General features: G+C 45.8%; 1 protein-coding gene across 4 annotated transcripts in view; it reads right to left on the bottom strand.

The window, feature by feature from the left end:
- The window catches only part of LOC105485039 (leucine carboxyl methyltransferase 1), a 70,986-nt gene that overhangs the window by 51,611 nt on the left and 4,445 nt on the right, over positions 1-14,930 (bottom strand). For all 4 annotated transcript variants that reach the window (XR_011616355.1, XM_071084277.1, XM_011747223.2 and 1 more), the window contains exon 2: positions 1,448-1,539. Coding sequence is in view for 3 of the 4 variants with exons in the window: in XM_071084277.1 (XP_070940378.1) it covers positions 1,448-1,539 (92 nt within the window). In the remaining variant the exon portion in view is untranslated. The remainder of the gene's footprint in view (positions 1-1,447; positions 1,540-14,930) is intronic.

Genomic DNA, 14,930 nt, shown 5'->3' with positions numbered 1-14,930 from the left:
CTGGGACTACAGGTGCCCACCACCACGCCCGGCTAATTTTTTGTATTTTTAGTAGAGATGGGGTTTCACCGTGTTAGCCAGGATGATCTTCATCTCCTGACCTCGTGACCTGCCCGCCTCGGCCTCCCAAAGTGCTGGGATTACAGGAGTGAGCCACCGCACCCAGCCCTGTTGAAGAATCTTAAGGGCCAAATCTCCTAAGCCTAGGCCTACTGCTGTCAGCACCTCTGAGCCCTCCTTCATATGAGAATTACCAGGTCTCACAACACTTTCCCTCTCACCAGTGGGGAACGTCAACAAAGCTGTAAAAGACCCTCTAGGCTTACAACCCTCAAGCTGTGCAACTGGGCAGAAATCCTCAACTTCCATCCTCAGGGAAGATTCATACACACAGACAAGAGGCGTGAAAACTAAGATATGCTCAGCCTGAAATATACAAAAGCCTTTGGAATGTCTCCTTCTAGACACTGGGTTATAGAAGAACCCAATTAAATCCACATAATTAGTCCACACACCTAGATGAGCCATAGGCAACCAACCAAACAGAGGAAAAGTCTGATGTAAACTCTGATAAGAGACTGTCCTCCTCATAACTGTACTATAAAGCAGTTTCTCCGTATTTATCCAATTAGAGTAGGAATACACACCTGAAAAATAAAGCTTTACGTATTTTTTTCATTGGGGAAAAAAAGTGATTACTGATAGGGAGTTTACAGTGAAAGATATTTAAATGGGCTTCAAATATATGAAAATGATCTTCAACGTTACCTATAAATAAGAGAAATATTTTTAAAATTGCAATAAGATACCATTTTTCACATGACAGATTAACAAAGATTAGTACTTTTTTTCCCAATTCATTAAATTTAATAAAATTTCAAAAACTCTCATGATTTTAAAGTGGAAGTAGATATTGTGTTTTTGTTTTGTTTTGTTTTGTTTTTTAAGTTCCGGGATACATGTGCAGAATGTGCAGGTCCGTTACATAGGCATACATATGCCATGGTGGTTTGCTGCACCCATTAACCTGTCATCTAGATTTTAAGCCCCGCATGCACTAGGTATTTATCCTAATGCTCTCCCTCCCCTTGCCCCTCACCCCGACAGGCCCCAGTGTGTGATGTTCCCCCTCCCTGTGTCCATGTGTTCTCACTGCTCAACTCCCATTTATGAGTAAGAACATGCAGTGTTTGGTTTTCTCTTCCTCTGTTTGCTTGCTAAGAATGATGGCTTCCAGCTTCATCCATGTCCTTGCAAAAGAAATGATCTCATTCCTTTTTAAGGCTGCAAACAAGTTTTATAACACATCATGTTGGTGAGGATCTGGTGAAATAAGCACTTTTGCGCACAGCTGGAAAGGGAGCAGACCACGACTCCCTTCAAGAATGAACCCCTAAAACCTCAGGCAGCTGATGAGGTGCTGTTGGGCAGGGAGATGGTCGCTTGCCTCTGTTGATTTCGGGGGCTTTCCTCTCTTTAGACAGTCTCACAAAGTGCTGGATGTAAGGGTCGTGCCAGTAGCCAATGCTTACTGCAAACCTGGAAGGGAGGAAAAAGGAGGCAGGTGAGTAGAGATGGAGTAGGTTCAGGCCAAGGTCCACTGCCAAGTTCCCAGGAACCAGGTCAAGGAACTCGATGAAAACCAACCATCCACCTCAAAAGGCCAAGTGCACGTTTAGTGCCCCGTTACACATGTGAAGACGCAGCCATCCGTTCATCTTTATGTTCACATTACACCACCTATCACATTGCCTACAGTGGGCCTTCTTACTCCCTTTCCTCATATTGCTAATTCACTTCCCAGGACCCTACATAGCAAATAACCTCACTTCATGCTTCATATAGAAGATGTGCAGCCATTTATTCACTCCGCAAACTCATGGCCACAGTTAGTTAATTCCACTAAATGAAAAGGCCTGTGCCCAGAGGAAGGGAGACTCAGAAACACTCGACAAACAGCATGAATTAACCCAAGTGTTTCTCCTGACTCTGTATTAGGTGCCATCCTCTTACTCCCCTTAGAGAGGTCAGAGTAGGGAAACCAGGAACAAATGAACACAGCAAGCACCAACAAAACAATGTGGAAAATGCTACAGGAGCCTTAATTCTCTCTACCCAGTCTATACCACAAGGAGTTAAGGCTTCGTTTAGCACAGGAAGCCTTCCTGTAACCATGAGTAGAACCAGCTTTAGGATGACTGAGGAGTCACGAAAAGAACCTGGATCCCAAAGGCCATGCTCAGCTGCTCTGGGTCTGTGCACTGCTCTACCTCTGAACATCAATTTTGTGAGATAGTAAGTGTCTTCACCCTTTTAGCCAATGTGAGTCAGGCTTCTGTTACTTGCAGCCCAAAGCATCCTAGTGATACCCTGAGAAATACCCCCATTTCCTGTTGCCTGCTAAGTAAGGTGAAATTTAGGGTTTGGGTGTGTCATGTCTCCGAGCTTCTAGAAGCAGATCATATAGCTTTAAATCTACTACTAAGGCTCATCTCTGGCCTGACTACAGTAAGTGTTGAATTCTGCACAATCTCCAACCTCTTTCATCCACAGGCACCCAAAAAGAAGCACACGTTCAGCTGTTCCATGCAGCAACTCACCACAGAAACATGCAAAATATCCACTAATGGACACGATCTGTTACACAAGCCCAGACTGTCCAAGGAAAACAGCATACCCACACAGTTTTATAACAGCATACTTTAAAAATGTTTTCAAACAGTCATGACCCATTAATACAATAAAATCAGTTTGTTTGTAAATCTGCATTTTTTTTAAATGTCCAACAAAGTAAAATAAAAAATAGGATGCATTACATATAGTAAGGATTAAGACATTCATGACACTTACTCCCGGCTTCAAGTGATTCTCCAACCTCCGCCTCCGAAGGTGCTGAGATTACAGGCGTGGGTCACCGTGCCCAGCCTACTTCTGTTTCAAGTGTGTGTTGAGGGTGTAAGTGCAATGAAAAACATATTTTCTCATTGTGGTTGGCAGTTTGGGAAACGCTGATTTCAAAGAAATCATATAGTGTCCTCTAGTGGTAAAAGCCACATCTGCAGTGGAAACAAGAATGATAGCCCAGCAACCCACAGATGAGAATACTCATCCCACAGTTTTAAGGATTGGAAGGGACCTTAGAAATGATCTCATCAACCCTAACATCCAGTGCAAGAACCAATGCAACAACAAGTCACTGCTTGACTACTTCCCCAAGGAAGGCACCCACCCCACTGCTAAGCAGCTCTGCTGAAAAGCTGATCAATTTGCCTCCCTCTGGAAGTCGTAACTTGTTGGACTCTTGGACAATGAAGAGCAGTTCTATCCTCTCACCTCTGGATTCGTCACAGTATTCAATACTGAGTTTAGTCAAGGAACATGTGGGTGTCTGCCAAGTGCTAGGCACTGGGGGTACAGCAGTAAACAAGGAGAGAAAGGAGAGAGACAGATAATTACAAGATGATGAGGAATGAAGGCTGTGACTCATAGAGGGGATGAAGGTGACAGGGGAAGGCCTCTCTCAGAAGGGGATGGCCGTGGCGAGCCCTGGAGAATGGAAGAGTCAGATGTCCAAAAGGCATTCCAGACAGGAGGAAGGGCAGGCAGAAAGGCTCGGGGAACACACCTGAGCCTCCAGTACAGAGAGGAGGCAGGGAGGCCGGAGGATAGCAAGAAACTGGAGAGGAGGCCAGAGGGAGAAGCAGGCTCAAGATGCAGGGCCTGGCGGGCATCTGGGACTGACCTCAAGAGCACCCTGTCCGTGGTCACAGTGGTGCACAGTGGTAGAGAGTGGTGAGATGCATGGGTCCATAACACAAACACACCCAGCCAGAAACTCCCACCGGCTCCCACCTCCTAGTGCCCCTAACACTTTCCTCCTCCCACTCTGCAAACCCAGGTGACTGCAATGGGTTTCCATGCACCCTAGGAAGAAGGATCTCACTGTCCAGCCTATCGGAGTGGCCAAGATGAAAAGATTTGCCACCCAGTGTCAGGCAGTGAGGAGGAGAGTGCTGTCGGGGGTTGCCGATGAGAGTTCTGAAGGGAGACAAGTAGCAAGTTTCAGGATGTACAGGACATCAGCTGGAGAGTAAGTGAATCAACTGCTGAACAAACTGGCAACAAAATTGTTATTATCATTTTTTTTTTTTTTTGAGACAGAGTTTTGCTCTTGTGGCCCAGGCTAGAGTGCAATGGCGTGATGTCAGCTCACTGCAACCTCCGCCTTCCAGTTTCAAGTGATTCTCCTGCCTCAGCCTTCCGAGTAGCTGGGATTACAGGTGCCTGCCACAACGCCTGGCTAATTTTTATATTTTTAGTAGAGATGGGGTTTCATCACCTTGGGCAGGCTGGTCTCGAACTCCTGATATCGTGATCCACCTGCCTCAGCCTCCCAAAGTGCTGGGATTACAGGCGTGAGCCATCACGCCCAGTCCAACAAAACTATTATTTAATCAAACTTTGGAGAGGGATAAGAAAGAGGGCACTCAAGCTGCCGGAATCTTAAACTGGCACAATCATACTGCAAGGCACTGTGATGACAAGTATAAAAGGCCTGAAACACATGCATACACAATGACCACACAATCCCATTTCTAGGACTTAATCCTAAGAAAATCATCAAGAATGGGCACAAAGATTTCTCTGCAGGAACACTGAACACGGAGTGACAGTATCAGGTGAACAAACCCCGTTGCAAAATTGTATGTATAGGATGTTCCCAATTTTGTTAGAGAATACATACACACACAAGGCTGCCCACAGCAGACACCAAAGTGCTAATACACTGTTATCTCTGCACCCTCCATGACACTGTGCATCCAGTTCTGCCTGTCCATTTCCATTACACGTCTCTGCTCCCAAAACCCAGAGAATATCACTTCTATTTGTATATCCTGATTTCACATCTAAAGCCAGACTCAAAGAATCAAACATCTCAGATTTGGAAAGACCTCAAAGATTTTCCCACTTTTCTTTCAATCCACCAATGCTTTCAGTTTCCATGACATTCACATGCCACCTGTTCAATTTAGTGTGTCTTTAAATCACTTTTTAAAAATACCGAGGTCGGAGGTGCTGCCTAATATTTTCTGCTAACACAACACTGTAATAATTAGCTAACTACAAAAATGATAAACATCTGTGTAACACCTAAAATCATCTCTTTCCTCCCACAGGAAAGGCAGATCTGGTCCAACCACCTAATGCTTCATTCAAGAAGCATTTACTGACTGAGTCCTATCTCCACGAGCGTCAACTGGAACGACGGGGCCTTCTTCTGAAAGGTGTGAAATCCCCTCCAACAGCCGTTTCCTCATCTGAGGCGTCAAAGAATGAAAAGGGGCCTCCCTGCTCACCTGGCCTATAAGGATCAAGCCTGGAGTCTCACTTCTTTCATCGACGGTCACCAAGTGCTTACTATGTGCCAGGCATTATTCCAAATGCTTGACAAAATATGAATACACACAAATAGGAACCCTCATAAGACCCTACAAGGCAGGCTCGGCTTTACAGATTGAAGTCAGTTATATCAGCTGTGGAACTTAATTCTATTAACATAGAGAACTGAAAGTTTAATGTAGGTGTTCAAACTTTCTCACCTGGATTTAAATCTGACCCCCCCCATACACACTTGTTTTTTCCCCTCATAACACTTGAGTTGCTTAAATGATGTGTGTGTGTTTGTACACACCTGTACACATAAGTCATGTGTTGCTTCAAGATGAGGATACATTCTGAAAAAACATGCTGTTAGGTAATTGTTGTGTAAATATCACAGAGTGCACTTACACAAAGCTAGATGGTACAGCCCACTACACACCCAGACTACAAGGTATAGCTAGTCCTCCTAGGCTACAAACCTCTATAGCACACTGTACTGAATAATGCATACAACCATAACACAATGATAAGTATCTAAACATAGCTAACTTAAAAAAGGTACCATATCTACGGATCACTTGAGGTCAGGAGTTCAAGACCAGCCTGGCCAACATGGTGAAACCCCGACTCTATTAAAAATACAAAAATTAGCTGGGTGTGGTGGCAGGCGCTTGTAATCCCAGCTACTCAGGAGGCTGAGGCATGAGAATCCCCTGAAACCAGGAGGCAGAGGTTGCAGTGAGCCAATATTGTGCCACCGCACTCCATCCTGGGTGGTAAGAGCAAAACTCTGTCTCAAAAAAAAAAGTACCATATCTCAACATAAACACAGAAAAGGTACAGTAAAAATACAGGATAAAACATAAAAAATGGGCCAGGTATGGTGGCTCACGCCTGTAATCCCAGCACTTTGGGAGACTGAGATGGACCGATCACCTGAGGTCAGGAATTCGAGAGCAGCCTAACCAATATGATGAAACCTTGTCTCTACTAAAAATACAAAAATTATCTGGGTATAGTGGCATGCATCTGTAATCCCAGTTACTTGGGAGGCTAAGACAGGAGAATCACTTGAACCCGGGAAGCAGAGGTTGCAGTGAGCTGAGATCGCACCATTGCACTCCAGCCTGGGAAACAAGAGTGAAACTCTGTCTCAAAAAAAAAAAAAAAAAAAAGAAAAAGAAAAAGATAAAAAATGGTACCCCTATACAAGGCACTTGCCATGAATGGAGCTTGCAAGGCTGGAAGTTGCTGTGGATGAGTGACTGACTGACTGGTGAGTGAACGTGAAGGCCTAGGATATTGCTTTACACTATTATAAGCTTTCAAAACAATGTACACTCAGGCTACACTAAACTTTTACAATTTTTCTTTCTCTAATAAGTTAATCTTGGCTTACTGTAGTTTACTTAAATTTAAACTTTTTCAACTTTTTTCTCTTTTATAACAACAGGTCTACCGTGTAGAGTTTCCTGAAAAGATCCTGCTTTCCTGATGAAAGGAAATACACTCTTGAGAGGCAGCTGTCCTTTCCTAGGATTCTTTCTTTTTCTTCTTCCCTCCTGGAGCAAAGCTGCTCAAATCGACTAAGAATACTCAGCAATTCCCTGGTAAAAACCTATCCTTACATCTGCAAAACAAGCTGTGGGAATTGCATCTGACTCAATTTGCAACTAAAAGCCTTTGGAAGTCAACATTTTGAGCTATCAGATTGAAAGAAAGCAATTTAGGCCGGGCGCGGTGGCTCAAGCCTGTAATCCCAGCACTTTGGGAGGCCGAGGCGGGCGGATCACAAGGTCAGGAGATCGAGACCACGGTGAAACCCCGTCTCTACTAAAAATACAAAAAATTAGCCGGGCGCAGTGGCGGGCGCCTGTAGTCCTAGCTACTCAGGAGGCTGAGGCAGGAGAATGGCGTGAACCCGGGAGGCGGAGCTTGCAGTGAGCCGAGATCACGCCACTGCACTCCAGCCTGGGCAACAGCGTGAGACTCCGTCTCAAAAAAAAAAAAAAAAGAAAGCAATTTAGGCCAAGCATAGTGGCTCACTCTTGTAATCCTAGCATTTTGGGAGGCCGAGGCGGGCAGATCACCTGAGGTCAGAAGTTCGAGACCAGCCTGGCCAACATGGTGAAACCCTGCCTCTACTAAAAATACAAAAATTTAGCTGCGCATGGTGGCTCATGCCTGTAATCCCAGCTACTCGGGAGGCTGAGGCAGGAGAATCACTTGAACCCAGGAGGCAGGTTGTGGTGAGCCGAGATTGCACCACTGCACTCCAGCCTGGGTGATACAGCAAGACTCTGTCTCAAAAAAAAAAAAAAGAAAGAAATTTAACAGGAAGTCAAGGATGAAACACACACTGCAATGTTAAAGTGTAAGTAAGAATTTAGTGTATAAGGCTGGGTGCAGTGGTTTACGCCCGTAATCCCAACACTTTGGGAGGCTGAGGCGGGTGAGTCACCCAAGGTCAGGAGTTCAAGACCAGCCTGGCCAACACGGCGAAACTCCATCTCTACTAAAAATACAAAAAATTAGCTGGGCATGGTGGTGCATGTCTGTAATCACAGCTTCTCAAGAGGCTGAGACAGGATAATCACTTGAACCTGGGAGGTGGAGGTTGCAGTGAGCCAATATTGCACCATTGCACTCCAGCCTAAGCAAAGAGCGAGAATCTGTCGCAAAAAAAAACAAAAACAAAAAAAAAACAATTTATATATAATACAAGTGTTGTCTCAAATCAATGGGGAAATACAGACCATTCAGTAGTTGGTATGGGGACAAATGGCTAATGATGTAGAATAAAATTAATACTACAACCTTACAACACACTAAAAAAGACAGATGAACAATCCAACCATAAAACCAAAGCCAGAAAAATGATAAAAGAAAAGTTACAATAATTGGAAATAGCCTAAGCATGGCCCCAAACTCACAACCTATAAAGGTAAAGATTGTCGGATTTTGTATCATAAAGATTTAGAACTTCTGAAGCGGGCACAGAGGCAAGCGCCTACATCCCAGCTACAAAGGAGACTGAGGCAGGAAGATCACCTGAGCCCAGGAATTTGAGACCAGCCTGGGCAACATAGCAAGATCCTGTCTCAAAATAAAGAACAAAAGATTTACAATTTCTGAATTATGAAATGTACTGTACGAGTTGAACCAAGAGACAAGCATCAGCTTGACAGAAAATACTGCTACCAAAGCAAAGGCAAAGGATAACTATGCCTGAAATAAAAAGTTCTTACAAATCACTAAGAAAACCACAACCAAACAAGACATGACAAACAGTCCAACAGGAAATAACATGGACTGGAAGCAGTGGCTCGCACCTGTAATCCCAACACTTTGGGAGGTCAAGGAGGGCAGATCATTTGAGCCCAGGAGTTTAAGAGCAGCCTGGGCAACAAAGTGAGACTCCATCTCTATTGGAAAACAAACAAACAAACAAACAAACATAGCCGGGCATGGTAGTGAATGCCTGTGATCCCAGCTACTCGGGAGGGTGAGGTGGAAGGATCACTTGAGCCACCAGGGAGGTCAAGGGTGCAGTGACCCAAGATGGTGCCACTGCTCTCCAGCCTGGGCGACAGAGTGAGACTGTCTCAAACAATAATAATAATCAGGAGAGAGGGTTCACATAAGAAATATCAATGACAGTGAACAGATTTTAAAAGCTCAGCCTCATGAGTGATTATAGGATAGAAATTAAAGAGACAGCCTATTTTCTACCCAGCAGCTGGTAAACAATGAAAGAGACTGAGACTATTCAATAATTAGCATTGCATTCACCATGGGTAGGTACAACTGATATAATATCTTGCAAGAAGCATTTTGCAAAAACTTCTCCCTGGAAATCTATTTCACAAGAAAATTCACACACACGTGTAAAAATGCTGATCACACTATTTTCAGAGCAAAACCAGAGCCACCTAAATGATGAACAACAGAAGAGTGGCCAATGTATGAAACTGCAGAACACGGTGCAGCCATTAAAAACAATGAGGCAGATCTCTGTGAAATGACATGGACAATATGCTCCTATTTGGCCACTGATATGGTTTGGCTGTGTCCTCACCCAAAATCTCACCTTGAATTGTAATCCCCATAATCCCTACATGTCAAGGGCAGGACCAAGCGGAGGTAATCGGATCATGGGGGCTGTTTCTCCCATGCTGTTCTCACGATAGTGAGTTTCACGAGATCTGACGGTTTTACAAGCGACGGGCATTCCCCGTGCTTGCGCTCACTCCGTCCTGCTGCCCTCTGAAGAAGGTACCTGCTTCTCCTTTGCCTTCTGCCATGACTGTAAGTCTCCTGAGGCCTCCCCAGCAGTGGGAACTGTGAGTCAATTAAACCTCTTTCCTTTATAAATTACCCAGTCTCAGGTATTTCTTCCTAGCAGTATGAGAACAAACTAATACAGTCATTAAGGAAGAAAAAAAGAACTCATTTCTGTCATTAAAAATATTAATCTTTTAAGAGAAAAAATAATTTGAAATTTATATATATATATATATATATATATATATATATTTTTTTTTTTTGGAGATGGAGTCTCACTCTGTCACCAGGCAGGAGTGCAGTGGTGTGATCTTGGCTCACTGCAACCTCCGACTCCTGGGTTCAAGCAATTCTGACTCAGCCTCCCAAGTAGCTGGAATTACAGGCTTCCACCACCACCCCCAGCTAATTTCTGTATTTTTAGTAGACACGGTTCACCATGTTGGCCGGGATGGTCTCAATCTCCTGACCTCGTGATCCGCCTGCCTCGGCCTTCCAAAGTGCTGGAATTACAGGCGTGAGCCACGGCACCCGGCCAAAACTGATATTCTTGATGTAAAAGTCATCAACTTCGGCAAACACATCCCAAAATTTAATCTGCTCCTTAAAAAAATGAAAACAAGGCCGAGTGTGTTGGCTCATGCCTATAATCCTAGCACTTTGGGAGGCCAAGGTGGGAGGATTACTTGAGGCCCAGGAGTTTGGGACCAGTCTAGGCAACAGGACAAAACCCCATCTCTACAAAAAAAAAAAACAAACAAAATTCAGCCAGCCCTGGTGATGCACTCCTACAGTCTGAGCTACTCGGGACACTGAGTTGAGAGGATCACCTGAGCCCGGGGAGGTCAAGACTGCAGTTAGCTGTGAGTATACCAACCACTGCACTCCAGCCTGGGCCACAGAGTAAGACCTCATCTCAAAAAAACAAAAAGAAAACAAGGCCAGGCGCAGTGTCTCACACCTGTAATCCAAGCACTTTGGGAGGCCAAGGCAGGCGTATCACGTGAGGTCAGGAGTTTAAGAACAGCCTGGCTACATGGTGAAACCCCTTCTCTACTAAAATACAAAAATTAGCCGGGTGTAGCGGCACATGCCTGTAATTCCAGCTTCTTGGGAGGCTGAGGCATGAGAATCACCTGAACCCAGGAAGCAGATGCTGCAGTGAGCGGAGATCACGCCATTGTACTCCAGCCTGGGTGACAGAACGAGACTCTGTCTCAAAAAAAAAAAAAAAAAGGTAAATAAAAAAAAAAAAAAGAAATCAAACACCATAAAATTTCACTTTATTGATGGACTTTTTTTTTTTTTCTTTTTTTGAGACAGGGTCTCACTCTGTCACCCAGGCTGGAGTGCACTGGCACGATCTTGGCTCACTGCAACCTTACCTCCTAGGTTCAAGCAATTCTCCTGCCTCAGCCTCCCAAGTAGCTGGGATTACAAGCGCCCGCCGCCACACCCAGTTAATTTTTTATATTTTTAGTAGAGACGGGATTTCACCATGTTAGCCAGGATGATCTCCATCTCCTGACCTCATGATCTGCCTGCCTCGGCCTCCCAAAGTGCTGGGATTACAGGTGTGAGCCACTGCACCCAGCCTGATAGACAAGTTTTACGGCTAATTCATGTTTAACAGAATGTTCTAGTTCTGAAGTGGCATGTCTTCTCTGGGGATGGAAAGCAGCACCTGCCTTGAAAATATTTCAGATCACAATCTCAACTTTACTCTCTGGGGCACAGCTAAGAAGATGCCATCAGGATGCCGGAAAGGCCCTGGGCTAAGCCGTGAGGAAAAACTTGGCTTTGTGGAGAGACCCTGTGACCTGCTAAAGGGGAGAACATTTTTCCATGCAGTTGAAAATGAGATTAAGTTCTGTAACTTTCACAACGAAATTTCAGCCTTATAAGCCCTGGTCTGCTTCCTAGAACACACAGACCACTAAAAGTCAGTAAAACAGAAAACCAGAATGTTAAGACCTCATCAGGAAACACAATCTTGAACATGTGCACTCAGTTCCTGTCACTGTGGCCAGCTGACAAATACAGCTCACGTGGTGCAAAGGTAGGAATGATCTGTGCTCAGTTCGCGTCTATTCCAGTGGCAGAACACTAGGCACTTTCTAAACTACAACTGGGCCGACGACCACCAAGAAGATGAACAGGGTGTTATAGAACATTTAACAGAAGCTAGATCTTGTCTGCGGGTGTCAGAGAGGCCTCCTGGAGTGAGCCACATTTGAGCTAAGCCAAAAGCCTTGGAGTCATATTGGATCCCTCAGTCTCACCCCATATCCACTCTGCCAGAACATTCTATCAACTCCACCTTCAAAATGCGCCCAGAATCTGATACATTCTCAGCACCTCCATCACCACTATCCTGATCCAAGCACCAGCCTGTCTCACAGGGGACACCCCTATAGCCAACTAACTGATCCTGCCTCCGTCCTTGCCCCTGCAGTCTCCTCCTAACAGAGGCGGAAGCAATGCTGTTAAAACCAAGTCAGGCCACCTCGCTCTTCAGTTCCAAATGCTCCAACAGCTCTCATCCCACTGAGAGGAAAAGTTGGGTCCTTACGAGAGCCTCCCTCGTGTGACCTGCAGCATCTGCCCCCACCTCCTGCGCCCATGCTGTCCCAGATCCATTCTGCCCTCCTCCCCATCCCTCATCCTGGTCTTGTTGCTCCTGGAACAGGTCAGGCCGGCTCCTGCCTCAGGGCATTTCTACTCTCCTGCTTCTCTCTGCTGGATACTGCTTCCCCAGACACCCACAGGGCTCACCCTCTGCCCCCTGCAAGCCTTTCCTCTGCACTGACCTCAGTGAGGCCTTCCCTGGCCACTCCATCTCAGATGACAATGCCTTCCAACACACCCACTGCATCTCCCACCATCTTACATGCCACATATTGTGCTCATTTGTTTCCTGGCTATGCCCCACCCACTCCCACTCCAGGAACAATGCTCCACAAGAGCTGCATCCTGTGTTTGGCTCACTTCTGCACTGGCAGGGTGGAGGACAGCACCTCCACAACCGGAGCAGGTGCTCAACAAAGAATGTGGAGCGAATGCACTAACCTAGCAGATAATGTGGAACTAAACAGGCAAGGGAGGGTGGAGGAAGCATTCCAGGCAGAGGGAATGGCATGCTCCAGGGCCCCGAGGATGGAAGAAACAGGGCACATTAGATGAACTGAAGGGATGGCGGTGACGGAGGAGGGAAGTGTGGTATGAAGTGAGGCTGGGGAAGTACAGAGAGCAGGCCGGGGCCTGTAGCCCACGTAAGAAATGTTGGTCTTTTTCTAATGGCAACAGGAGGCCATTAAGCTAGGGAGTGACACGATCAAATGGGCCTTTTACAAACCTCTGGCTTCAGTGTGAGATACAGATTTGGGGGAAGTAAGAGTGATTGGGGGAGCCCATTTGGGAGACTAGTACCATAGTTCAGATCACAGACGACAGAAACAGAGGTTGAGGAAAGTTGATTCCTTTCCTTACTTAGCCAAATAATTCCCTCATCCCCTAAATACTTAGTAGATAAAAGTTAACAGGTCTGGGTGACTGATTGCATAAGAGGGAAAGTAAAAGGGCAGTTCCAAGACAATGCCAATTTTTTTTTCTTTTTTTTTTGAGACGGAGTCTCCCTCTGTCGCCCAGGCTGGAGTGCAGTAGCACGATCCCAGTACGCTACAACCTCTACTTCCCTGGTTCAAGCGATTCTCCTGCCTCAGCCTCCCAACAGCTGGGATTACAGGCGCACACCACCATGCCCAGCTAATTTTTGTATTTTTAGAAGAGATGGGGTTTCACCATGTTGGCCAGGTTGGTCTCAAACTCCTGACCTCAGGTATCCACCCGTCTCGGCTCCAAAAGTGCTGTGATTACAGGTGTAGGCCACCACACCTGGCCTTAACTTGTGAACTGAATAAACCATGGCACCATTCACTGAGTTGCAGGTTGGGAATGGCAGGAGCTGATATGAAGCAGTTTTGGAAATAGTGAACTGGAGATAATACTGAGACATCCAAGTGGAGATTTCCAGCTGGCGGCCTATCAGGTTAGAGTGAGCAGATCGTGAAAAGGTACAGTATGTATGTCATGCAACAAAGTGCAGATGTTTACCTTGCAGCTGATGGGGAATCAAAAGGTTTTTAGGTGAGTGACAGAGTAAGATTTGCGATCCTGACAATCACCCTGGCCAGCAGGTAAGAGCGCATTGCAACAGATCAGGTGAGTGCGGAGAGCCCAAGCAAGGACTATGGTTGTGGAAAAGAGAGGAAGATGTCCCTTTTGTCACCGACCCCTCTCCCACACAGCTGCCTGGAATTTTCCTAAAATACAAACCAAGATCACACCAGTTCCCCACTCAAAATCCCTTCGAATAAAACCCATACTCCTTGGGACCTTCCATGATTCACTGTCTGAACAGCTTTCTAAATTCTAACGTGCTACCCACTCCCTACTCTCTGTCAAGTTCGCCTAATATACCACTCTACTCCAGTCTCCATGCCTTTGCTCCTGCTACTGTCTTCTGCCTGGCAAACCCCAGTTTCCGGTTTATCTCTTTGTTTTTTGAGACAGGATCTCATTTTGTCACCCAGGCTGCAGTGCAGTGGCGCAATCTCAGCTCACTGCAGCCTCGACCTCCTAGGCTCAAGTGATCTCCCACACCAGCCCCAAAGCAGATGGGACTACTGGCATGCACCGCGACACCGGTTAATTTTTTCTATTTTTTTTTTTTTTTGTAGAGAGGAGGTTTCCCCATGTTGCCCAGGCTGCTCTTGAACTCCTGAGCTCAAGTGATCCGCCACCTTGGCTTCTCCAAGTGCTAGGATTACCAGTTTCTCTCTTTAACACCTCCTCCACTGCAGAAAAGAGAAGAGTGGCACTGACCTCGAGGAGCTGGCCCGGTGCTGCGAGCCAGGCCCTAATGTTGTTAGAAGCTGACTGGCACCCACAGGAAGGCCATGCTGTTCTCCTGTTGGACATAAACAACCACGCAGACCACCCACACAAGGGCACTCTGCATCACTGATGACAGGAGACGAAACGAGACCACCTCATCATTTTGTCTAAGCAGAGAAAAATCAAGGTCACTGTGCCACCCACGGAATACCAGACATTTCTTTCTCCCAGCTGATAGAAGTGACTGCGGCTTCTTCACATGTTACAGCTTTAGCCTTACTCCAGCCAAATCTCCTTCCAGAAAAGAGAGAGCTACTGGATAGAATTTTCCCACCTCCTTTCAGTACTCAATACAGAGAAAATCCGAC

The sequence above is a fragment of the Macaca nemestrina genome, chromosome 18, assembly GCF_043159975.1.
Source record: "Macaca nemestrina isolate mMacNem1 chromosome 18, mMacNem.hap1, whole genome shotgun sequence".
In the NCBI taxonomy this organism is placed as follows: Eukaryota; Metazoa; Chordata; class Mammalia; order Primates; family Cercopithecidae; genus Macaca; species Macaca nemestrina.
This window is presented reverse-complemented; position numbering and strand designations above follow the sequence as displayed.